The sequence below is a fragment of the Balaenoptera ricei genome, chromosome 3 (assembly GCF_028023285.1).
Source record: "Balaenoptera ricei isolate mBalRic1 chromosome 3, mBalRic1.hap2, whole genome shotgun sequence".
Classification (NCBI taxonomy): Eukaryota; Metazoa; Chordata; class Mammalia; order Artiodactyla; family Balaenopteridae; genus Balaenoptera; species Balaenoptera ricei.
Window position 1 is genome coordinate 170,268,833 of NC_082641.1, and position 23,610 is coordinate 170,292,442.

Genomic DNA, 23,610 nt, shown 5'->3' on the forward strand with positions numbered 1-23,610 from the left:
CTCCAAGGCTCCCAGCTGGGGCGGGCCAGCGCCTATAAGGGGAATCCCCGCTGGGGCCCGGTGCCTCCCGCCGCCATGGACCCCTGTCGGCTCACCTGGGCGCTGGTGCTGCTGGGCCCGGCCTTGGCGCTCGCCCTAGGCCCTGCCCCCGCCCAGGAAGCGCCAGAGAAGCTGTGCGGCCACCACTTCGTGCGCGCGCTGGTGCGGCTGTGCGGGGGCCCGCGCTGGTCCCCCGAGGATGGGCGACCTGTGGCTGGCGGCGACCGTGAGTAGGGGCGGGCGAGGACTGTGCTGTGGGGTCTCTGGGGCCGGGCGTGGGGCAGGTGCATGCAGAAGGGTTTGCATGCATGTTCTGGGGTCCACCTGCCGGCTGCGCGGGTGTGTGCAAGTCCGCGGGGGATGCGCCCCCTGCCAGGCGCGGGAATCAGTGCGCGGAGAGCGACGCGAGCGAGTCTGAACAAGTGCGTAGCCAGATCAGATCCTGTCTTTATTTACAGTTTCAATATTTTGATCTTCAGGAATTTCTGCCTTCATTTTAATTTTAAAATATTCCGTTACAATATGTTTGATCTTGGCTGTTGAGGTTTTTTGGCGCCCCCTTAAAATTGTGCGCTCCAGGCCCGCGCCTGGCTCTCTTCACCCTAGTCCCGGCCCTGGTGCAGGGAGTATCAAACAGCTTTGTGTACAACGTCTGTCACATGCGTGTGTGTCCTGTGTGTGTGACACGGGTACAGATGGGTGTGCAGAGGTGCGCAGGGAAGTGGGAGGGGCTACGAGGGTGTGCGCCTGCGTCTGTGTGTACATGTATACGTCGTATGTCACCCCTTCTGTCATCTGCTCTGTGAAGTGTCTGTGCCTTCTTACCATAGGTGACACGTGGGAGTGTGCATAGCTGGGGACTTGAGTGTGGTGTGGGTCAAGACTGCACACGTCCGGATGGGGGATTCAATCTGTGCCTGGTAAACACTGGGCACTCAATAAATGCTTACTTTCTGTTTCTGTGCATGATGAGCGGAGGCTGTGTGTGCAGTGTGAGTGGGGTCCTCTGGGGTCCCCCCTCTATGCTGAATTCCTCCCTGTCCCCAGGTGAGCTGCTACAGTGGCTGGAAGGACGACATCTCCTCCATGGGCTGATGGCCAGTGGGGACCCCATGCTGGTACTCGCCCCACAGCCCCTGCCCCAGGCCTCTCGCCATCACCACCACCGCCACCGCCGGGCAGCTGCCACCAACCCTGTCCGTCACTGCTGCCTCAGTGGCTGCACCCGGCAAGACCTGCTGACCCTCTGTCCCCACTGAACCCTCCTGGGGTGTGGCCTTGGGGGAGCCTGAGACCCACAGGGGTCCAGTCTGGTGAACTCCTGATGCCACACAGCACCATGAAGCCCCATGTCTGGGGGAGACTTTGTTGATTACCTCCTAGGACAAGGCGCTCACCACCTCACCCAGGCCACCTGTCCTCTGGGGGGCCAACTGGGGAAAACACCAGATCCCAAACCTTAGAGTTTCCTTGGAGGAAACTTGGTTTCCTCCAAAACCTTGGAGGATCCTTGGTTTTGTGGAGATGCCAGACACCTGTTCTCAAATGTTCTCACCTCAGAGGAGCCCCAGTTACCCCGCTCCCTGCATTTGACTCCCCTCTTGCTGTCTTATCAATAGTAAATAAATAAGATGTCTGCAGAATCTGAAGAAACTTTTTGCATTTTCTCAAGAAAAAGGCAGAAGCCTGGGTCAGCCTTTGTGTGGAATTGTCCTCTGGCAGCCGTGGACCCACCAACACTTCCAGAAACTTAATAACAATGGGAGAATCATCACACTACAAAGTGGGGAAACTGAGGCCAAGGGAGCTCGCTGTTTGCCAAGGTCAGACAGGGAGGGAATGGCCAAGTTCAGGATTCGAATCCAGGTCTCTGTCATGGCTCATGGGGGGCCTTAACCTCACTTAACGTCCACTTATCAGTGGACACAACACATGAATGTCTGAATGAGTCACAGTGGATTTTTTTTTTTTTTTTTTTGGCGGTGCTGTGGGGCTTGTGGAACCTTAGTTCCCTGGCTGGGGATTGAACCCGTGCCACCTGCAATGGAAGCGTGGAGTCCTAACCACTGGACCGCCAGGGAATTCCCCTCACAGTGGATATTTAGTGATCCAACTCTCACCATTCTTTTCACTTGCATCCTCCTTTCATCCTGAGATAGGAATCGTATGATTTGACCCTCTTGAAAAAAATGCTCGGGTATTTGCCTATGTGATCTGTTCACATGTGTATTAGTTTCCTAAGGCTGCTGGAACAGCCACAGACTGGGTGGCTTAAAACAGTAGAAACTTATTCCCTCCCAGTTTTAGAGGCCAGAAGTCAGAAATCAAGGTGTTGGCAGGGTTGATTCTTTTTGAAGGGCTCTGAGGAAGATTCTGTCCCCCTGCCTCTCTCAACTCTGGGGGGCTACTGGCAATTCTTGGCTTGTAGGTGCGTCACTCCAAGCTCTGCCCCCATTTTCACATCGTCTTCTTTTCCATGTCTCTCTGTGTGTTCATTTCTGTCTCTTCTAAAAGCGCTCTCATTGGATTCAGAGCCCACCCTAATCCAGGATGATCTTATCTTGATCCTTACCTTAATTACATCTGCAAAGACTCTATTTCCAAATAAGGCCATATTCTGAGGTGCCAGGTGGATGGGAACTTTTGTGACACACTATTCAATCCGGTGCAGCAGGGGAGCAGCACTCTTTCCCAAGGGCGATGGGGAGACACAGAAGGTGTTTGAGCAGGGGCAGGATGAGATCAGATCTCCCTGGTAGAAACCCCTGCAGCCCCTGCCTCATCCAGGCCTGTCTCCTCTGGCTTAGGGGCTGCCTCAGCCTCCACCTTCCTTTTCAACAGTCTCCATGGCAGCTGCAGGGCTTCTTAAAACAAAAATCAATCATGTCGGGACTTCCCTGGTGGCACAGTGGTTAAGAATCCGCCTGCCAATGCAGGGGACATGGGTTTGAGCCCTGGTCCAGGAAGAACCCACATGCTGTGGAGCAACAAAGCCCGTGCGCCACACCTACTGAGCTCGCGTGCCACAACTACTGAAGCCCACAAGCCTACTAGAGCCCGTGCTCCGCAGCAAGAGAAGCTACCACAATGAGAAGCCCGCGCACCGCAACCAAGAGTAGCCCCCGCTCACTGCAACTAGAGAAAGCCCGTGTGCAGCAACGAAGACCCAACGCAGCCAAAAATAAATAAATAAATAAATAATAAATAAATAAATAAAATTAATCCTGTCATTTCCTTGCTCCAAAGATGCTGTAACCCTCAAAATAACACCCTCTCTCCTCACCCCAACCCACAAGGCCCCACGTGACTAGTCCCTGTGATCTCCTGTCCCCTCTCCCTCCATCTCCTCCTTACCCACCTCCAGTCACAGCTTCCTGGCTGCAATTTAAATGCTCTCAGATCGTCTCACCTCAGGACCTTTGCATATGCTGTATCCTCTGCCTGGAACATCCTCCTCCCAATTCTCCCCAAGGCCATAACCTCCTCCTTCAGGCCCCATCTCTGCAGTCCCAACCCCCTGACTTCCTGGCTAGCTCTCGTCCCCATCCCTGTGTGTCCAATCACCTCATTTTAATTCTCCTCAAAGTTCTTACCACTTCTGGTAACTTCCTGTTTTATTGTTCACAGGTTTGTGTCCTCACTATAAGGTGGGTCAGTGCCCACTGACCATTCCCATGGGGCTGGGAGGAGGAGTACAGGCCAAGGTGTGTAGCACACAGTAGGTGCACAATAAATACTTAAAGAAGGGACACAAGGAGTGGGACAGAGGACAGTAGAGCTGTAGTCCCAGTGAAAGGAGATGAGCCCGGGGAAGAGAGGGGAGGCTGCGTGGTGGCGGGGCGGGATTCAGAAGCAGCCTTGCCAGAAGCAGGTGGGTCCAGCGTCCCATGCAGCTAGGAGTAGTATCACCCTTGTGCCTCTCTCTCCGGAGCCTGCCGTCAGCTGGCAGTGAGAATCAGTCTGCAGGGGGAAATATAAGCTGAGGGCAATAGGGAGCCATGGAGGGTGTGTGTAGGGGGGGCAGGGGAGGATGATGTGAGATCTGCCTGATAGAAGCTTCCATAGCCTCTACTTCATCCTTGCCCTGTTTTACTGTTGTATATTTTCTTCTGGAAGTGAGATTTTAAGGATGAATGTAGACTGATCTGAGTTAAAACTTGTAAATCACTTTAAAAAACAAAAAAAAGACCTCTAAGTCTTTGCAAAACATTTTATTCCCTGAGGACCTGGTCTCCAGTCCTCAGTCTGCTGTGTGAGGTCCCCTTTACCACTGCCCCAATCCCTGTGAAACCTGTCTCAGACACCTGTCCGAGGGTGGCAGGGCTGGGGGTCACCAGTTCACTTGGATCTCCCCAGTCTGAGAGACACACAGAGGCGGGGGCCAGTCCTGGGTCCCGAGAACTTAGGGTTCCCCAAGGACCTGAATATCCCCCTTCTCTGGGCACTAAGGTGTGTGTGCTGGCCTTGGGCCCAGTGAAGACCCCTCTTGCCCCAATACTCTTTCCTGTATTGTCGGGGAGCACCGGTGTGGGGCTGGGTCCTGTCAGGGACTCCAGAAACTCTGAGCTCCGATAGCCTGAGACAGATAGCTCCCTCCCTCCTCTGCCCAATGTTCCCACCATAAGAGCGCTTGAAGCCACAAGCAGGGAGGGGGTGGTCCCATTCCCAGACTCTCTGGTCCCTCCCACCATCTGAGGGGTCCAAGATCCAGGGAGGGGTGGAGAACAGAAACCCTCTCTTCCCAGCTGAAAACTCCTTCTTGCTTCAGCTGCATGTGGACCCAGGTGTCCTCAATTGACCTTGAACCATTGCAGGAATTCACCCACCATTGCAGGTTCACAACCAAGGAGAGGCTGGTCACTGCTTAGGCTTTAGCCCATGATCAAGGTCAGGGCTAGGAAGTGGGATATGGAAAAGGGATGGATGCAGCAGCAGCAGCTGGGACCCTAGCAGAAGTGCTTCTGCCATTAGCTGACATGGAAAGAGATGGTCCTTCCAGCTGAGAGTCTAGGGAGGATGATGGAACACGGTCTAGGCAGTACTAGGTGAGTTTTGAAGGATGTGTAGGAATTCACCGGTCAGACTCATCCAACCTCCCTGGTACTCTCCTAGGTCCTGCCCACTTAGGAGGACAAAGGTCTCAGCTTCCGGGGAGGAAGCTGCTGCCCTTTCTGTGGGGATGGAGACAGTAGCCTCGAGGCTGGGGGCCCTGACTCCACCTCAGTAGATCTGTGTCCGCTTGTCACAGGTGAGCTTGGGCTGGTTCAGCACGTCCCACATGAGCAGCATCTCGTAGGGCAGGAAGCGGTGCACCAGCGGCAGCTCTTGGTAGAAGCAGGGGTCAAAGGAGGACAGGCAGCTGGAGGGGGCCTGAACACCGGCTGTGAGGATACCACTGTGTGAAGCCCTCCTGCTTTTGGCACATGCCCAGGAAGACATCAACAATGGGGCAGAGGTCCAGGGTGGGGGGGAGTGGCGCAGGGTGGTGGCTGTGAAGCGGGACAGTAGGAAGCCACCACCCCCGCAGTAGGGCGGGTAGTGTTCCTCCTCTGTCACCACCTTCGGCACATAGTACTTGCTCCAGGGAAGGCAGACGGGGCACACACTGTGGGTCAACTGCCCCATTGAGAGGTGGTGGTCAGGGTGGGCAAAGACGTCATCATCCCAGTTGAGCATAAAACTGGCATGTGCACCGTGTCTTCTGCCACTGTAGGAAGAGCACCTGCAAGGGGGAGTGGACAGGGCACACGGGCTTGATGTCTGGGGCCATCAGCTTTGGGTCCCTGTCAGCCACCCCAGCCCAGTGAGGCCAGGCAAGGATGTGTTTTCCATTCAGGCTATTCTGGGTTAAAGGACTCATTCTGTGGTCCTTTGCAACCAACTGCCCCTCTGTGTGCCTCAGTTTCCAACTTCCCAGACAGGACACATCATGGGACCTGCCTCCAGGAGTGTTGGGGATCTACAGAGATGATGCTCTGTAAAGCACCAAGAAGTGCTTGAAAATTGTCACATTTACATTTATTGCTATTCCTTCTGACTCTGCCTTGCCAAGTACTACCATTAAATTACTTGTATGATTGTTATATAACATCTACCTCCCCCATCAGACTCTGGGGTCCCCCTGGGTGGGAGCTGTGTCTCTCCTATGTGCCATCTCTTCAGCACCCATTATGGGGTCAACACTTTGTAGGCACTGGATTCATGTTTGTCAAGTTGACGTTTATCACATGCTTTTGTGTTCTGCATTAAGAACATGGCATGTTAAGAGGTTCTGGGCCCTCTACCCGCCTTGGCTTCAGTTACCTCCATAATAACTTTGGCTGCATGCTAGGCACTGTACTCACTGCCTGCCCTACCTTGAATCCTTAATACAATTTTAAGAGGCAGGTGTGGTCTTCAGTCTCATTTACAGATGAGGAAATAGAGGCTCTCCAGAGAAAGTGCCTTGAGCAAGGTCATACAACAGAGAAGGTCTGTTGTTCAAAGTCTTGAACCCAGACCTGTCTGTACTTACTATGAGCAGGAACCTGCACGGGGCCCCTTTCAACTTGTGTCTCTACTCAGCTTACTCCATCCCCACCCCCCCACATCCTGGGTGGGTCCTTGGAGCCTTCAATTCCTCCTCTGAGCATGGGCAAGATTCTATCTACCTCTCATGGTTTCTTTTCCATCAGAAAGGTCTTTGTTGAGTAACTAACACACAGACCTGGGCCTCATGGGGAGACAGAACCAGAACAAAGAAATAAGATGTGTTCTGTCCAGCGCTCCCCATGCGCCATTGCCAGTGTTATCTGAGCACCTGGCACTGGTTCAGGTGCCTTATGAATATCATCTCATGTAATCCTCACAGCAGCCCTCAGAGGTGGGTGAGTTCAATTAATATCCCATTTCCCTGATGAGGAAACTGACGCACAGAGAGGTGAATGATCATCCATGGCAAACAGCAGATAAGAAGCGGAGTCTGGATTTGAGCCCAGGTCATCAAGGATTGGAGAGCCAGGCTTGTAAGTCCTTTCTCCCTGCCTCCCTTGGACAAAGAAGACTTCGGATCACCATGAGGACAGTAGATGGGGTGGGGCGAGGTTGATGGGAGTTTCTGGTCCCCAGAGCTCCTCAGAGGAGGTGGTAGCAACTTTGGGCAGGAAGGAGAGGTGGCCCCAATCAGGTGACACCCTCCCTCCCCCAGCCCACCTGTTTGAGCGTGAGGTTGAAGAATGAGTCGTAGAAATCCCACTGCAGGATGTCACCATGCATCCGCACCTCCATGGCCTACAGCCGGTTGACCTTGCGCGCCTCCAGCGAGTTGGGGTCCGTGCCCACCAGGAAGAGGTGGCGCAGCAGGACGCCATGCACCTGGCGCTCACGGCCCCACCTGCGCCGCACCAGCTCCCGGTGCTCGTAATTGCTGGGCGAGGACTTGATCACCAGCAGCAGAAAGACTGGCTGCACGCACTTGTCAGGCGGCACGTCCTGGAGCAGCACGAAGTCGCGACAGTGTTTGTACAGCAGGAAGTTGCGGATGTGCTGCAGCTGCCTGGCGAAGTCCGACAGGGCGGCCATGGAGGTGTTGGCCAGGCAGGGGGCGGGCGGTGGGCGGGAGGGCGGCGAGGGCCAGACCAGAGCCACGAGGGTGCCTGGCGGATCCTTCAGGCCTGGGCAGGTGGGTGGTGACGTGCAGACTGATGAGGAGGAGGAGGGTGAAGGTGCCCAGAGCCACAGCCAGGCCCACCTCTGTCCGCAGGGGCCGAGAACACCTCATTCTGGTCCGCCTGAGTTTGGGATTGGTCCGAAGAGACCCCTGGGCAGCTTCTGCAGACAATAACGCTCACTGAAGATGCCTGAAGATGCCAGATGGGCCAAGCACTTTTCCAGAGTTACCTGTGGACCCCAACACCTGGTTGCAGCCCTATAGTTGCTCAAGTTGGAAAAATACTGAAATTCACCCCCAGAGATTCCCCCGGCTCCCACCTCCTCCAGTACCCCATGTTGGCTCTGACTGTTGCCCAGGCCCTATCGGGGATCAATATTTACAGAGAAAACAGGCATGGAGATGCCAAGGTGAGCCTCCCAGATTCAGTGTGCCCAGAATCCCACCCCCCACCCCCCGCATCCAAGCTGGTCCTCTTTATGTCCCCCTCTCAGAGATGGCCCAGGAGCCTCCCCGAGAGAGGCAGAGAACTCCCTTTTTAGCAGTTGAGAGCTGCTGGGATCCTTCCTGTTTCCCTTTTCACTTGCTCCTCCAGGGAGCTCTGAGCTTCTGGGATTGTGATATAACCATCACTCATTCTTCTTGACTATTTTTTTTTTATAAATTTATTTTATTTATTATTTTTGTTTATTTATTTATTAGTTTTGGCTGTGTTGGGTCTTCGTTGCTGTGCACGGGCTTTCTCTAGTTGCCGCGAGCAGGGGCTACTCTTCGTTGCAGTGCGCGGGCTTCTCACTGCGGTGGCTTCTCTTGTTGCAGAGCACGGGCTCTAGAGTGCACGGGCTTCAGTAGATGTGGCGCGTGGGCTCAGTAGTTGTGGCTCGCGGGCTTTAGAGCGCAGGCTCAGTAGTTGTGGCGTACAGGCTTAGTTGCTCCGCAGCATGTGGGATCTCCCCGGACCAGGGCTTGAACCCGTGTCCACTGCACTGGCAGGTGGACTCCCAATCACTACGCCACCAGGGAAGCCCTTCTTGACTATTTTTAATGGTCCTGTGAGCTGAGCATGGGCCCTGGCTCTTCACAGAACCCTCAGGCCCAGCATGTCTCAAACAAAGCTATCTTCCTTGGCAAACTCCTCTTCCTCCTTTAAAACCCATCTCAAATGATCCATTCTCTGGGAAGTCCTCTTGGACCTCTCAGGAAGAGTCCTGGTTTCCTAGTTAGCCCTGTCTCCCTCTCTGGCTAGGTCATTCAAACAGGAGGGAAGGGGGCAGGGCACAACCTTTGAAAGAATGACAGCCCACAGACATGACATAAACTGATTAGAACCAAATGGATCCAGGATGGCAGACAAGTCAACTTCCACTAGACCTTGAGCCTCACTATACACTCACTGCTACACATCAGCAAGCTAAATGACACTATAGGCACCAAGACAATTCCAAGACCGACCATAAGGATCAAAAAGTGGGAAGTGGCCCAATTCTTGGAAATCCCCGCCCTTTCCCAAAATAGCTGGAATACTCCTCCCACTCATTAGCCTATAAAATTACCCACCTCTATAAAAACTGATAACCCCATACCCTGGTGCCTTTCTTACCTGATATGGTGTGTGATCTCAGTTGGAAGAATGTGGGTTTTGGCCGGGTTCGAGTCCTGGCTGCGTGGGTTCAAGTCCCAGTCTGAGGTGTATGGTTTCATCATGATCTCTGACTTTTTCTTCCCAAGACTGGGGGCTTCTTGAGGGTCCTGGCATTGCCCAGCATGAGGCAAACACATGGGGGAAGCAGAGAGTGTCTGAATGAATGAATTTATGAATAAAAGTAAATTCATTAAGTTTCTCTCTGGCACACTTTTTTTGGGCGGGGGGGTGAAGTAGAAAAGAAGAGCTTTATTGCTTTGTCAGGGAAAAGGGGGAAGCAGCAGGCTCGTGCCCCTCAAAACTGTGTGTCCCAACCCAGGAGGATGTGGCAATGGTTCAAGGGCAGGCTTGCTGATAAGGATTAGGGTGTGTGCAGGGCCTGCACTCCTTTAATCTGGTCTCAGGTAATCTCTTGATGAGTTTCTCTGGTTCCTTTAATCTGGCCTCAGGTGGTCTTTTCTGGAGTGAAGAATGGTAACATCTTCCATTTGCTGGGGGTTTTAGTTCTGGTCTCAGGATTTAACAAATCTCAGGTTCTTGATGTCTCGTCACAAAGAATTCAGCGAGAGACAAAGTGATAGGTAAGAAGTGGATTTAGGGCTTCCCTGGTGGCGCAGTGGTTAAGAATCCGCCTGCCAATGCAGGGGACATGGGTTGGAGCCCTGGTCCGGGAAGATTCCATGTGCCGCAGAGCAACTAAGCCGTAAGCCCTAAGCCCGTGTGCCACAACTACTGAGTCTGGGCTCTTAAGACCATGAGCCACAACTACTGAAGCCCGTGTGCCACAACTACTGAAGCCTGCGTGCCTAGAGCCTGTGCTCCACAACAAGAGAAGCCACTGCAATGAAAAGCCCTCGCACCGCAACGAAGAATAACCCCCGCTCTCTGCAACTAGAGAAAGCCAGCACACAGCAACGGGAGACCCAACGCAGCCAATAAATAATTAAATAAATAAAATAAATCTAAAAAATAATTTAAAAAAAAGAAGTGGATTTATTTAGAGAGAAACACACTCGACAGAGTGTGGGCCATCTCAGAAGGTGAGAGCAGCCTGGCACACTTTTATTTATCCATCAACCACCTCCCCCCACCGCCGAAGATTTCCTTTTCCATATCTAGGCAGAGCCCTTGGTCTCCTGTCCACATTCCTTTCCCAGGCTTCCCTGGACTCCCTCAATGTCCCTTTGTCTGGAAAGGTGGTATCTGTGCTGTGTTCCAGCCCTAAATTTGAAGATCTATTTTCCAGCGCAGCATGAAAATGCCAGATTAGATCCAAGGCAGGACTTACTAATTCAGTAAACACTTATTGTCTCACCTCAGAGAGGTGCCCTCTGGAGCCCAACTCCTGGGTTTAAATCCCACCTCCATCACTCCCTGGCTGTGTGCCCTCCATACCTAGGGTCTCAGTTTCCTCAGTTATAAAGGGGGCATCTGAGCAACTCACTAGGTTGTGCAGGTGTGGAGGGAGTTCCCGGCACCTGGTACCTAGTGGGTATTCAACGAGTATTTGTTGAATGAATATGTGAACCCCAGCACTTACCTCAGATTGCCTCAGGATGTCTGCGCTCGTCTGGGGTCTCCTCGCTCTCCCCTCTGGCACCTGAAACACTGTGGGGTAGTCAGTGGATTCTGGTAGGCCCCTCGAGCTCCAAGCAACCCCACCCAGCAATTGCCTGGGAGCAAGAAGAGAGTAGTTTCCCATTTTATCTAGAGCCACAAATGGGTGCTGGTGCTGGGGACAGAGGCTCCTGCCCTGATCCATGAGGCCATTTCCCCAACGTGCCCATCACTGTCTCTGCACACTGCCTGGCCAAGGCCTCTCCAGCCAGGTGTCTCCCTGAAGTGAGGCTCAGATCCCACTCCACAGGTTCTGCTGTGTGACCTTGGGAAAGAAGCTTGACCTCTCTGAGCTTCAAAGTAAAATAGGAATTAACCCTATGTAAGAGTGTGGTTGGGATTTTAACCTCAAACATGCTGAGCACGGTCCTGCCTCAGGACCTTTGCACAGTTTATTTCCTCTGCTTGATTCTCCAGATTTCTATACAATTCCCTCCTCCCCCTCCTTCTTGTCTTTGCTCAAATGTCCCCTTCTCAGGAACACCTCCTCAGGACACACCATCTCACTGGCAGCCCTGATCCCCCACCCTAGCCTACTTTTTCTTTCTTCCACAGCACTTTTCACCTCCTAAAATAAAAACTTAAAAAATGGAGCTTCCCTGGTGGTGCAGTGGTTAGGAACCCACCTGCCCGTGCAGGGGACACGGGTTTGAGCCTTGGTCTGGGGAGATCCCACATGCCGTGGAGCAACTAAGCCCGTGCGCCACAACCACTGAGCCTGCCCTCTAGAGCCCGCGAGCCACAACTACTGAGCCCGAGTGCCACAACTACTGAAGCCCGTGCGCCTAAAACCCGTGCTCCACAACAAGAGAAGCCACCGCAGTGAGAAGCCGGCACACTGCAACGAAGAGTAGCCTCCGCTCGCCACAACTAGAGAAAGCCCACGCGCAGCAACGAAGACTCAACGCAGCCAAAAATAAATAAATTAATTAATTTAAAAAACCTTAAAAAATGTACTGCTTCTCATCCATCTTCCCCACCAGAATACAAGCTCCATGCAATAAGTCTTATTCATCATTTTATCCCCAGCCCCTAGAACTGTGCTTGGTGAGTAGTAGGTGCTCAGTAAATGTGTGTTGAATGAATGAATGAACGAACGAATGCTGGGATGCCACAGCATCTGAAAAAATATTGACTCTTGGGACTTCCCTGGAGGTCCGGTGGTTAGGACTCCGTGCTTCCACTGCAGGGGGCACGAGTTCGATCCCTGGTCGGGGAACTAAGATCCCGGAAGTCGCATGGCGTGGCCAAAATATATATATGTTGACTCTCAGAATGAAGTTATACATTCATTCATTTGAGCCAATATTTACTGTGCTTCTCCTGTGTGCCAGGCACCTCCCGGGAGCGGGGACACAGTGGTGAACAGGCACGGGATACCTCAATGTGTCTGCCATTCTGGGACTCACATGCTTGAGGGGGAACAAACACTAAATAATAAACTCGGTGAAGAGATACAAGGGGATGAATGCCACGGGAGGAAATGGGGTTGGGTGGTGGGCGTGGATTTTGAGGTCTGGATGACATTTAAGCTGGGATGTGAATGGCACAGAGGAGCCATCATGGCTGAGGTTGTGAGGGAAAGATCCCCAGGGAGGGAACAGCAGGTGCAAAGACCCTGAGGTAGGAATGAGCTGATGGAGTCTGAGCAGCTGGGCACCCTGTCTGCGGGTGGCACAGAGCCTGTCTTGTTTCCATGGCATCCCCGGGTTAGCTGCCAGCCTCAGCGGGTGGTTCACCATCTGGAGGGCAGGTCTGGGAGACCCAAAAAGGCAAATCACAATCTTGAGAGGAGACTGTGAACTGACAAATGATGCAAGAATGAACAGAATCCTAGAAGGACATTTTCCTGAGCTGAAGAGGGGCCTGAGTCCAGAGTGGACCACAAGAAAGGAGCGTTCCCAGGTGAACCTAGCAGATCCCTGAGCTCCGAGGACGGGAAAAAACTCAAGAGCTGCAGTAGAAAGCCCAAGTCACCAAAAATAAGACCAGAGATGTCACAACATTCTCTTCGGTGACACTGGTGGCCAGAGACCCACAGATGCTGGAAGACAAGGGTGTGCCTGGGACCCTAACTCCTGGCTAAGAGACATCCTCATTCAGAATCCCATGAAAATTTAGAGGGTGATTCCCCCCTACCCCATCTGCAGTTTAGAGTCTAAATCAGTTTTCAATCAGGGGTTATTCTGCTCCCACGGGATACTTACTGGGCAATGTCTAGAGACATTTCTGGTTATCATGATTGGGGCAGGGTGGAGAAATGGGATTGCTAATGGCATCGAGCAGATGGAGGCCAGAGATGCTGCTTAAATTAACATCCTATAGGGCACAGGACCGCCCCGTGACAGACGATGATCCAGCATTGTCAAGATTGAGAAATAATCCTGGTCTAAATAAACACAGAAACCAGAATAGAGAACTCAAAAGGAGGAAGGATCCAAAGAGGAGAATGAGGGACTGAACAAAGAAGCTTGATATAGGTTTAGTTAAGTTCATTAGATGGAGTATTTATGAGATTTATTACTATTTAAATAGAAAATCAAACCTAAATGGTCAAGGATCCGTTAGCTGGGAATGTGTTTAGTGCCAAACAAGAGCTCCAAAACAAAGAAAGATACCTCAACAAATAGGAATATTTACAACTCAGCCAAACCTGGACACTGGGGAGGGGGAAGGTGTGAGAAGAGGTAAAATGACTAAATGGCTCATATCACTGGGATCAGGGTATCTGGGCAAAATAGAAGCTCTTGGGGGTGGCCATTTGGTTTTAATTAAATCCATTAATGCTTGTTCTTTTCCTTGCATTTTCTTTCTTGTTTATTTGTAAGATCCCTTTGTATATGAAACACTTAATCTTTGTTGGCTACCTGCATTCCCAACTTTTTCTTGCCAGGTCTCTGGTTTCTTTAAATGGAGGGATCTTACAGCGACTTCACCCTCCCAGCCCCCATAAGGCTCCTGATTGGGGTCTGAGAGCTCAAGTTGGGGGTGGAGGGGATGGAGGCTCACGTCCCCTTCCCCTTACACTAGACCTCTATTAATGCATCCCAGATCGCCTTCCCTTTTCCATCCACCAAGGCTACCTCCACCCCTAACTCATGGCCCCTTAAAACTTCAAGCAGCAAATGTTTCCAAACTCACAACATCCCACATCCAGACTGGCATAAAAAAGAAACTCCAGGCCCCGCTTTCAGCCAGGCTGAGAGCGCTGGGGATTCACTGGTCCAGGATACCTTGCTGGGTGTCTCAGTGGGCTGTATCCCAGGTAGTCCCCAACCTCTCCTTACAGGCCTTACTTTCTAAATGGGCTGGGACCTCACACCTACCGTGGGAAAAGCTGGGGTTTACGGGCTCCACTTAGCCAAGGACGGGAAGCCTCTTTGTATTACTTCTTCCTAAGCGACTGTGTGGCAGCTCTGGGGACTTTGCTGGTGGGGCTGTATGGCTGGTGACAAGTTCCTCTCAGGTCTGCTTTCGATTTCCTGACCCCACACAAGATTCTCCTGTCTACCCTCTCCAGTTCTGGAAGGATTGGGCTTGTGGAAGCCCAAACAGCTGCTCACTCTGAAGTTTGTGAGGTCTGACTAACTCTGGGGGAATCCCCACCCCCATTTCATAGCTGGGGAAGTGAAGCTCAGAGAGTTGTCCCAAGATGGCCCAGTGGGTGACTCACATTGCCACAGAAATCCACATTGTCTCCAAGTCCTTCAGCTCTGAGAAGGGTCTCAGTGGCTCTTATCTCAAAACATGTATATGAAAACTATTCATTCATTCAACAAATAGGTTCTGGAGGAATTGAGAAGCCTCAACCCTGGGCCTGGCCCCCCAGAAGCCCTCAGTCTGGGGGAGACAAATCCAGACACCTGTGGGATCAGGGCTGGGCCAGAGAATGGATCAGGATATTGAAGCTGAGGTTTTGAAGGATGCATATGAGTTCACCAAGGGGAGTTCAGAGAGCAGATGCAAAAGCAAGGAAGGGAAAGAAAACAAAGCCTATTCAAGGAATCATGTGTAGTTTATTTTGCTGAAAAGCAGAATTTGGAGAGGGGGTGATTTCTGAGGCTAAGAGGTGGGGCCAGACCCTGTAAAGACCTTGAACACCAGGATGAGTAGTGGGGCTGTTTCCTTAGGGCATGGGCGAGCCATGGAGGTGTGTGAGCAGGGAGAAGAGAGGTCAGATTCCTTGTTGAATGGTACCTCTTTGCTCTGAGTTGACCTTGGTGAGTCACTTCCCCTTGGGAGTCTATTTCCTCATTAGCACATGGAAGTGCTGAGAATACTCCCTGCCCTACAGACACACAATGGGTCACTTTCTATTGAGTATTAAAGGGCTTGGCATACACTGACTATGCGATGACAACCCCAGTGACCTTGGTTCATTGTCCTGGCTCCTTTAGTGCCCCCACTTACAGATGGGGATATTCAGGCTCAGCATAAAGCAGGAGTGTCTATGAACATGTACGAATCCAACTGTTTTACTTGTTGCACTGACTTGTGGGCCATAGAGTATTTACTAAGCACCTACTGTATGCAGGGTGCAGGGGACACAGCCATGGCCAAGCCAGCCCTTCCTTTATGATATTAATACATGAGGAAGTGATTTGTTTAGTTGCAGCTGCGATAAATGCTGTTGAAGAAGGAGGGATCCCTGGCAGGGGAGGGACCTGACCAGCCTGGGGACATCCTGAAAGATGAAGGGAAAATCACCTGGGCAGAGCCCCAGGGGAAGGGCATTCTAGGCAGAGGGCACAGCAAGCGCAAAGGCCCTGAGGTGGGCACAAATTTAGGTTATCAAAGGGAGAGAGAGGAGGCGGTGTGGTTGGAGAAGTGGAGGAGGAGGGAGATAAAGGCAGGGTTGCCAGATGATGGCAGGGGGAGGCTCAGGAAATGGGGCAGACCACAAAGCAGCTCTTATGTTGCAGGTGAGGCGCAATGGGGAGCCATGGACGGTGTGTGAGCAGGGGAAGGACAAGATTGAGTTATACTTTGAAGAAGTCCCCTGTGGACACTGAAGGGGAAAAGGCAATCAGGGCAGGAGTTAGAGGCCAGGGCAGCAACCAGGAAGAAGAATTTGGGGACCTGGATAGGGGCTGGCTGGCGGGGTACAGGGACGTGGGTGAGTTCAGCAAACAGGATGAAGGGAGTCATCAATATTTAGAGCCTGGGACTTCCCTGGCGGTCCAGTGGTTAAGACTCCGCACTTCCACTGCAGGCAGCATGGGTTCGATCCCTGGTTGGGGAACTAAGATCCCATATGCCGTGTGGCCTGGCCAAAAAAAAAAAAAAAAAAAATTTAGAGCCTGGATGTGGGGGACAGAGAAGGATGGACCAGGGAGAACAAAAGGTGAGAAGTCTCCGAGCCTTTCACAAGGGGACGTTATGGGGCAGCAGGTGACCCAGGTGTGGTATCTGGGCGAGAGCCTTCGGGACACGATGCCATGTAAACCAGGAAGATCCATCAGGCATCTGATGGATGGACACATCCATATATTGCTTGCACGTGGCAGGGCCTCCTCCATGCTCCTCCCTGCAGACCGTAGTGCCACGGTGTACAGAGTCACAGCAGTGATGTCGGGCTGACTCTCAGGGCCCACCGCCCGGTCCCCCCACTGCAATCCCGGCCAATCCTGCTCGGGGCTGTTTGCCCTCCATGCACTGTTGCAACTTCACCATCACTCCGAGCCTGCTTCCTGCAGCGCACACAGCAAAACCACTTGTTTTCGTTGGCTGCAACCCAAAAGCCTCCCCCTGGGGTGCTCTCAATCTCCTTCTCCTCCCGCCCCATGACCACCGCCCCCTCTCCTCCACTCTTGCCACACCAGCCTCTTCACAGCTCCTTCAAATACCCGGGCTCAGCCCTGCCACAGGACCTTTGCACCTGCCTTTCCTTCCACCTCGGACGCCCCTCTCTCCTGCTCTTCCCCCTGGTTCTCCTTGACCTTCAGGTTTCCGTCCAACATCATCTCCTTAGAGACGCCCCAACCTCCCAGCTAAAACACCCCACCCAGGCTCTGCTTTCCTCTGCTGCTCTCACCACCATTAGACAAAACTGCTCACTTCCGTCCTGTCCATCTCCCCAGCCAGCCTGGAGCTCCAGAGGTGGGGCCCAGCATCTTGGCCCTCACAGCTGTGTCCCCAGTTGGTGCTCACTGCTGTTTGTTGCATGAGGAAAAATGCTAACCATGACTCACATATTGGCTATTTCCTTGTGCCTCACTTCAGGCTAACCCCATTCTAGGCAGCAGCTGCCACCGTCCCCTACCCGGGGCCTTGGGGATGCAGATGATTCAGTCCTGATAAGTCAGCAAGCACATCCTTGGAGCCAAGGGGGCAGGACCAAGAGGCACTGAATATTCCTGACTCCGAATATTCCTAATGTGCTAAAGGGCCAAATACTCACGGCACTGAAATATTCAGGATGCATTTAATGAGCAAGAAGCACTGAATATTAGTGAAGTGCTGAATATTAATGATCTGTTAAATATGCAGGAGGCACCCAGTATTTATAATATATGAAATAGTTATAAGGCAACAATTAATAGTTGCAAGGCACATTTGAGATGCATTAATGAATATGCATATTAGTACAATGAATATGATATGAATGAGTCACTAAACAGCCCTGAGGCACCAATAGACACAGTCACTGAATAGTCATGATTCATTGCGTATATATAAACACAGTACTAAATATTAATAACTCACTGAATATTAATGAGACACTAGATGTACGGAAGGGGCTGACCACTCAGCAGAATTAATTAGGGACCCTGGCTGGTGATGGTGCTCTAGTCCCCCAACCTCTGCCTACACCCCCAAGTGACAGCCAAGGTCTATCAAAGACCCAGGCACGTATGGCTCCAGGCACCTCTGTCCCCCTCACCTCCGCTTGGGAGGCCAGGAAGGCAGAGAAGCTGAGACACATGGGGAAGTGAGAATGTCACACAATCCAGGTGGCAAGGCCCTACCCGTTAGCACCCTTGGGGGGCCTGGACCAGCCCCCCCCATCCCCACCCTGCACGATTTCACAGACAGTGGGGGCTTGCCTGACACTGACTTGGAGGCCTCCATCACATCAAGGTGATTCCCCACACGACGCTCCCAATTTCCAGATGAGGAAACTGAGGCTTGGAGAGGGTGAATCTTGGGTCCCTCTCCAGGCCTGTCAGACACACACCCACCCGCCCCCCTCCTTACCCCAGCTCCGGGGACCCACAGGCCTGGGTGCTCCCAAACAGCCCAGTCACTGGGGCTCAGTTTTTGAATCAGGAACATGAGGGCTCGTTCCGCCCCCTCACCCAGCAGCCGTGAGGACCAAGAGAGCTGATGCTCCTGAGACAGCCACCGTGGCCCCCGGGGAAGGAAGGCCTGACCCGGCATCTGTGGGCTCGGGGCAAGTAGCTCCCCCCTCCCCGCTCCAGGCCTCAGCAGCCTCATCTGCAAAGCTGCTTGGTGTCCGCTGCCCACTCACGGTTCACCCCCAGCAGGTGCTAAATGTCAGCTCCACTGTGGCTTTCATTGCTCCTCCACTCCCCAGCGACCCTCAGCTGGGATCTGGATGGGGATGGGGGCCTGGAACATTCTGGGGCCGCCAAAAGGAGAGGTGAGGGGTGGGGGGTGACAGAAGAACTCCATTTGTGTGTATAACCCCCTGAGCCCTGGGAAAGGCTAGAGGACTAAGCGGGGACCTTTTCTCCAAGTCACACATATACGAAGTGCCAACAATGACGATATTAGTATCGGCGGCAGCAGCTACCACTGTCACTTGCACACTGGTCACTGCTCTGAGCTGAACACCTGGTGTGTACCATGCCCTGGTCTAGGTTCTGGGCACCCAACCAAGTTGATGGAGACAAACCACCATGTTTGGGGAGCCAATGGGCTAATGGGGAACAGAGGCAGCGAATGAGACAATTTTCCAGAAAAGGGCAAGTTCCAGGAATGAAGACCCAAGGATGGGAGCCAGGGGTGCTTGCAGGAGAGGGTGCGAACCACTGGCCTGTGGATGGGCCCCCGTGGCTCTCACTGAGCCTCTCAAGGAGGTCCCCTGTTCCAGTTCCCGGGGGGGCAAGGTAGGCACAGAGAAGGCACCCACCTACCAGCGGTCAGGTTGCTGGTATTTGAACACTGACGAGCTGGACCTGTGGGTGATCCCTCACCGGTTCATACCAGTTTGGCCTTCCAGTAATGACGGGCTGGCCCCTTTTTACAAGGACCATGAGTTGCTTTTGTAAACAGGAAAAAAAAAGAAGAGAAAGCCCAGTAATGATAACTCGTAAGGAAGCCTCATTATGGGCCAACTCTGCTTACCATGTGTGTAAGTGGGTTTTATGCAAATGTACGCCCGACATTCACTCTGGTGAACCCCTGGGCGTGGAAGAAAGGGTGGGAGGGGGCAGGGTGACACACACACTTTAGACCCTTGAGTCCTCTGTTTCCAGGTCCCAGGGCTCCTAACGGATGACTCATTGGATGAGCCTGCCCTCCCCCACTGCAGAAACTGCCCGGGGTACCTAGGATGGGTCCAGGAAGGATTCTGAGGCTGGATGTAGGCCCCTGATTAAATGCCAGCCCTGCGCCCAGCTGAGCCTCAAACGGCATCTCTGGGCTCATTTCCTAGATGGGGAAACTGAGGCTAGGGAGGCAGGCCGTGCATCTCAGTTCAACCTCAGAATCTTCCCATGATCCAGGGCTGATGTGCAAATTGAACCTCTGGGAACCTTCTGGAGGACCTCCACACCTGGTCAGGGCCCTCATCCAGGCTTTGCCCGACATAATTTCTTTCATGCAAAGATAAATATCACCAATGAGCCACATAATCAGGATTAGAGTTAACATGCCAGATCCTGCATGCAGCCTTTCCACCATCAGCTCATCAACACTCCACACTTGCGCTGGGAGGTAGGGCTATGTTAGCCTATTTTTATTGATGGGGAAACTGAGACACAGAGAGGTCAAGGAACCCATTCAAGGGAGGTCAAGTGGTAGCCCAATCCCCGCCTTTAACCACCAACCGGTGGGACCTCCTTTAGTTTGCTATCTTGGTAGTGAGTTTCCCTATCACAGGGGGCAATCAAGCTGAGCCAGACTCCCATCAGGTGGAGGGACCACAATGGGCATTCTCCCTGGCTCATGGGGGGTGGGGGGCAAGTTATTGCCCCACTCTGGGCCTCAGAGGCTGTTGGCAGGAAGAGAAGACGCTCAGTGACGTCTTATCTCCTCCTCCTGGGCTAACCCAGCCCAGCCCCAGGGTCCCTGGGCCAAGCAGGCTTGTCTGGATTCCCCAAGCTCTGGCCTGGAGCAGAGAAGCTCCAAGGCCCCTTCTCAGTTCCCCCACACCCAGAGTACCTGGCAGGAATCACTCTCTGCACCCTGGGGGTGAGGGAGAGGGGAAGGGAGGGTGTCCAGGCTAGGCTGGGCAAACATGAGCTGCTCACCTAGGCTGCTAAGAGGTGGGGGCCCAGTGACCTGACGCAGGGGCCACACCTCTTCCTCTGGACTCTTCAGCCCTGCCTGTCACGGTGGCCACCTTGGGAACTGAAAGGGCCATGGGAGAAAGTGGTGGCCCCAGGGCCAGCCCCAAATCCAGCGAACTTCCTCTGGGCTCTGAATTCCAGATCTGGACAACAGGGAGGCCCTGGTCCCAGGGGGTGGGAGGTGAGGGTAGGGGGTAGGGGGCGGGGGGAGGGGAGGGTTGGCTTGGGGGGAGGGGGATGGGTCCTCAGTTTCCCCATCTGAACAGTGGCCATGAAAAAAAAAATCTGACCCAGAGGGAAAGTTGGTTGAGAACCTGGAAAGGTGGCTAATGACGTAACTGTAATATACTTATGGTGATGGCTGACATTCTGTGGGCCCCACTGAGTGGCCATTGCACTTACTGACTTAGTTCACCTTCACCACAGTTCCGTATCATGAGCCCCACTTGACACATAGCAAAACTGAGGCTCAGAGACCTACAATCACTCACTTGAGGTCTTTCAGTGGCCAGAAGCGCCCCCATCATAACAGCTTCCACTGCCTAAAACCGCAGGCATCCTCATGGAAGCTGGGTCATTTTGCTACCTCACAGAGGGGACACTGAGGTGCATTCAGAGACCAGGAGCAACCAAAAGCAAGCAACACAGCCAGGCACTGGCTGAGCAGGGACCTGAATGGATCCCAGAGGAAACTGTGAACTGGGGTGCCCAGGCCGGAACCTGGTCCACCGCCTGGCAGCACTGGGGTTCAGCAGTGGTTCCCTCAAGAAACAATAATAAACCCAACCTGGGAACCCGGGTGCTGTTCCTGCCTATACCCTCTCAATCAGTATGCTAACAATCTCAACAATAACGATAACAGTAATAGTAACGGCCAGCGCATACAAAGCTCCCTCCACTCCTGGGTTCGGATCCCACCCTATCCTAGGAGGAGGATGGGAGGTGGGGGTCCAGGGTCGCTTCACTGTGTCCACGACTGCGACGGGACATTGTCCAGGATCAGGGATGCCACAGCTCCACGTGGCCTCGGTCTCCCCCCATTCCCCAGGCGTGGGTGAGGCTTCCTTCCCGGCCAGGACTGAGCCGGCCTTGGGACGCTGGCGAGTACTATTACCGATGGGTGAGGGCAACAGGGTTATTGAGACCCGGGGCTCCAGGATCTCCCTGCCTCTTCAGGGTAAACGCGGCAGATACCCGACCCCAGGGACCGGCCGGGGCTTCCCTAGAGCCCCAACTCCGCCCCCCACCAGGGTTCCGCTAGATCCTCCGGGGCCCCCAATACTCACCCCCAGACAGCCGTCCAGCCTCCGACCCCTATCCCCTCCTCTTGGCTCGCGAGCAGGAGGAAGAGTTTCACCTGAGCACGTGCCCCCGCCCTTCCCGGCTTCGCTGCTTCCTGCCTGCCTCCCGCCGGAACCCCCACTCCCAGCTGGGCCGTTTCTGCAGGGCCCAGTACAAGTTCTCCTGCCGGCCCCTCCCTTCTTCCCTCCCCGGCCCCGCCCCTTCCCCTCCACTGACCGCATCGCACCACCCAGGCTGCTTCTAGCCTCCCCCGCCCCTATCCCGGCTCACGACCCCACTTGAGTCCTGCTCACAGTCAGGGAGTGAGCTCCCTGCGGCTGGAGGTGTGCAAACAGCGCCTTCTTCGGCACAGGGCCCCGGGCAGGGTTGGTCCAACGTGTGTTCGATGAAGAAATGATTAAAAGAGGGGCAGGGAGGCAAGTTGAACCCAGTGGCTCTTCAAGAGGTTAGAATATTTCAGAACCCGATAACCTATCCTGAGACCCCAGACGTCTGGATGCGGTGGGCTGGCATTTTCAGAAGTCAGATTGGAAGATTCTTGGGATTGGGGCTGGTGAAGATTCGAACCCTGCTGTGTGCTGCGTCTGAGTCTCTAGAAGTTTCTGGTGTTGACACGTTAGAGTTGGGAGCTCTGGGGCGGGGGAAGATCCAGGTCCACAGGTGTGAGCCGGGTGATGGTTCAAGTCATCCCCTGCTTCCTCTCCCATCGCGATTTCTTCCCGTGGAGGAAAAGGGGCAGGTTCTGGCTGTGCCTCAGTTTCCTCGTCTGTAAAGTGGAAGGACTAAACCCCGGTTCCTCTAGCTGGGACAGGTCTGGGGAGCAAGGTCAGCACAGAGCAACTGCATGATGTACACTACAGCGGTTGAAGGACGATGACATTAAATGTCTGCATCAAATGGGGGCACTTCAGGCCTCAGAGGCCCTGGCTCATACACTTTCCTGTGGCGGCAAACCCTTGAACTTTGGAGCCCATTGAGGTTTCCTGGGCTTAAGGTCTTCTCCTATCCTACGGGGTCCTCTTGGGTTTCCTGTGTTCATGAGCCCCATAAAAGAGCCAGAATCAAACACCGGATCTGGTGGGCGTGGCTCCGCCCATCTACCTCCACATCAGGCAAGGGCCCCTTCCTGTGTCATCTCCCGGGGAATGTGAGGGTCCTGGGAGCTGGGTCACACCCAGCCCTGCTTGCAACATGGAAACCGAGATCTGCCTCGTCAGAAGTTTGAGTCTGGGGGCTTCCCTGGTGGTGCCGGGGTTGAGAAACCGCCTGTCAGTGCAGGGGACACGGGTTCGATCCCTGGTCCGGGAAGATCCCACATGCCGTGGAGCAACTAAGCCTCTGTGCCACAGCTACTGAGCCTGCGCTCTAGAGACCGCGAGCCACAACTACTGAGCCCACATGCCACAACTACTGAAGCCCGCGCGCCTAGAGCCCGTGCTCCGCAACAAAAGAAGCCACCAGAATGAGAAGCCCGCGAACCGCAACGAAGAGTAGACTCCACTCGCCGCAACCAGAGAAAAACCCGCGCGCAGCAACGAAGACCCAACGCAGCCAGAAACAATAAATAAATAAAATAAAATAATAAATAAATTTATTTAAAAAAAAAAGAAGAAGAAGTTTGAGTCTGCTATACTGCCAGAGTGGCTTCAAAAGCGTCAGGTCAGAGTCTGGGGCTGGAGGGCCTGGGTTCAAATACAGACTAGAATTATCATATGACCAGGAACTCTACTCCTAGGTATCCACCCAGAAGAATCAAAACCAGGTGTTCAAATAGGTGTACACCATGTTTAGAGCAGCACTAGTCGCAATCACCAAAAGGTGGAAACAACCCAAGTGTCCATCAGCAGATGAGTGGATGAACAAAATGTGGAATATTATTCAGCCGT

General features: G+C 53.3%; 2 protein-coding genes across 2 annotated transcripts; one reads left to right on the top strand and one right to left on the bottom strand.

Annotated features, from left to right (window-relative positions):
• The first annotated feature begins 75 nt into the window (after positions 1–75).
• Positions 76–1,298, top strand: INSL3 (insulin like 3). The gene is made up of 2 exons (XM_059919748.1): positions 76–265; positions 1,087–1,298. Exons 1-2 carry the CDS (start codon positions 76–78, stop codon positions 1,296–1,298), a joined length of 402 nt encoding a protein of 133 aa, XP_059775731.1.
• Positions 1,299–4,272: 2,974 nt separating this feature from the next.
• On the bottom strand, positions 4,273–21,760 carry B3GNT3 (UDP-GlcNAc:betaGal beta-1,3-N-acetylglucosaminyltransferase 3). The gene is given in 9 exon segments (XM_059919750.1): positions 4,273–5,443; positions 5,445–5,505; positions 5,508–5,728; positions 5,730–5,761; positions 7,231–7,722; positions 7,724–7,917; positions 9,288–9,436; positions 10,870–10,937; positions 21,709–21,760. Coding segments are annotated over 6 exon segments (1,065 nt in total). The 5' UTR covers positions 7,799–7,917; positions 9,288–9,436; positions 10,870–10,937; positions 21,709–21,760; the 3' UTR covers positions 4,273–5,259.
• Positions 21,761–23,610: the final 1,850 nt, after the last annotated feature.

What these genes read in the sequence shown, in the direction of transcription:
- INSL3 (XM_059919748.1), top strand. Translation starts at nt 76, where the DNA reads ATGGACCCCTGTCGGCTCACCTGGGCGCTGGTGCTGCTGGGCCCGGCC. An exon ending in ACCTGTGGCTGGCGGCGACC is followed by an intron (nt 266 to 1,086) that starts GTGAGTAGGGGC and finishes CCCTGTCCCCAG; the next exon opens with GTGAGCTGCTACAGTGGCTG.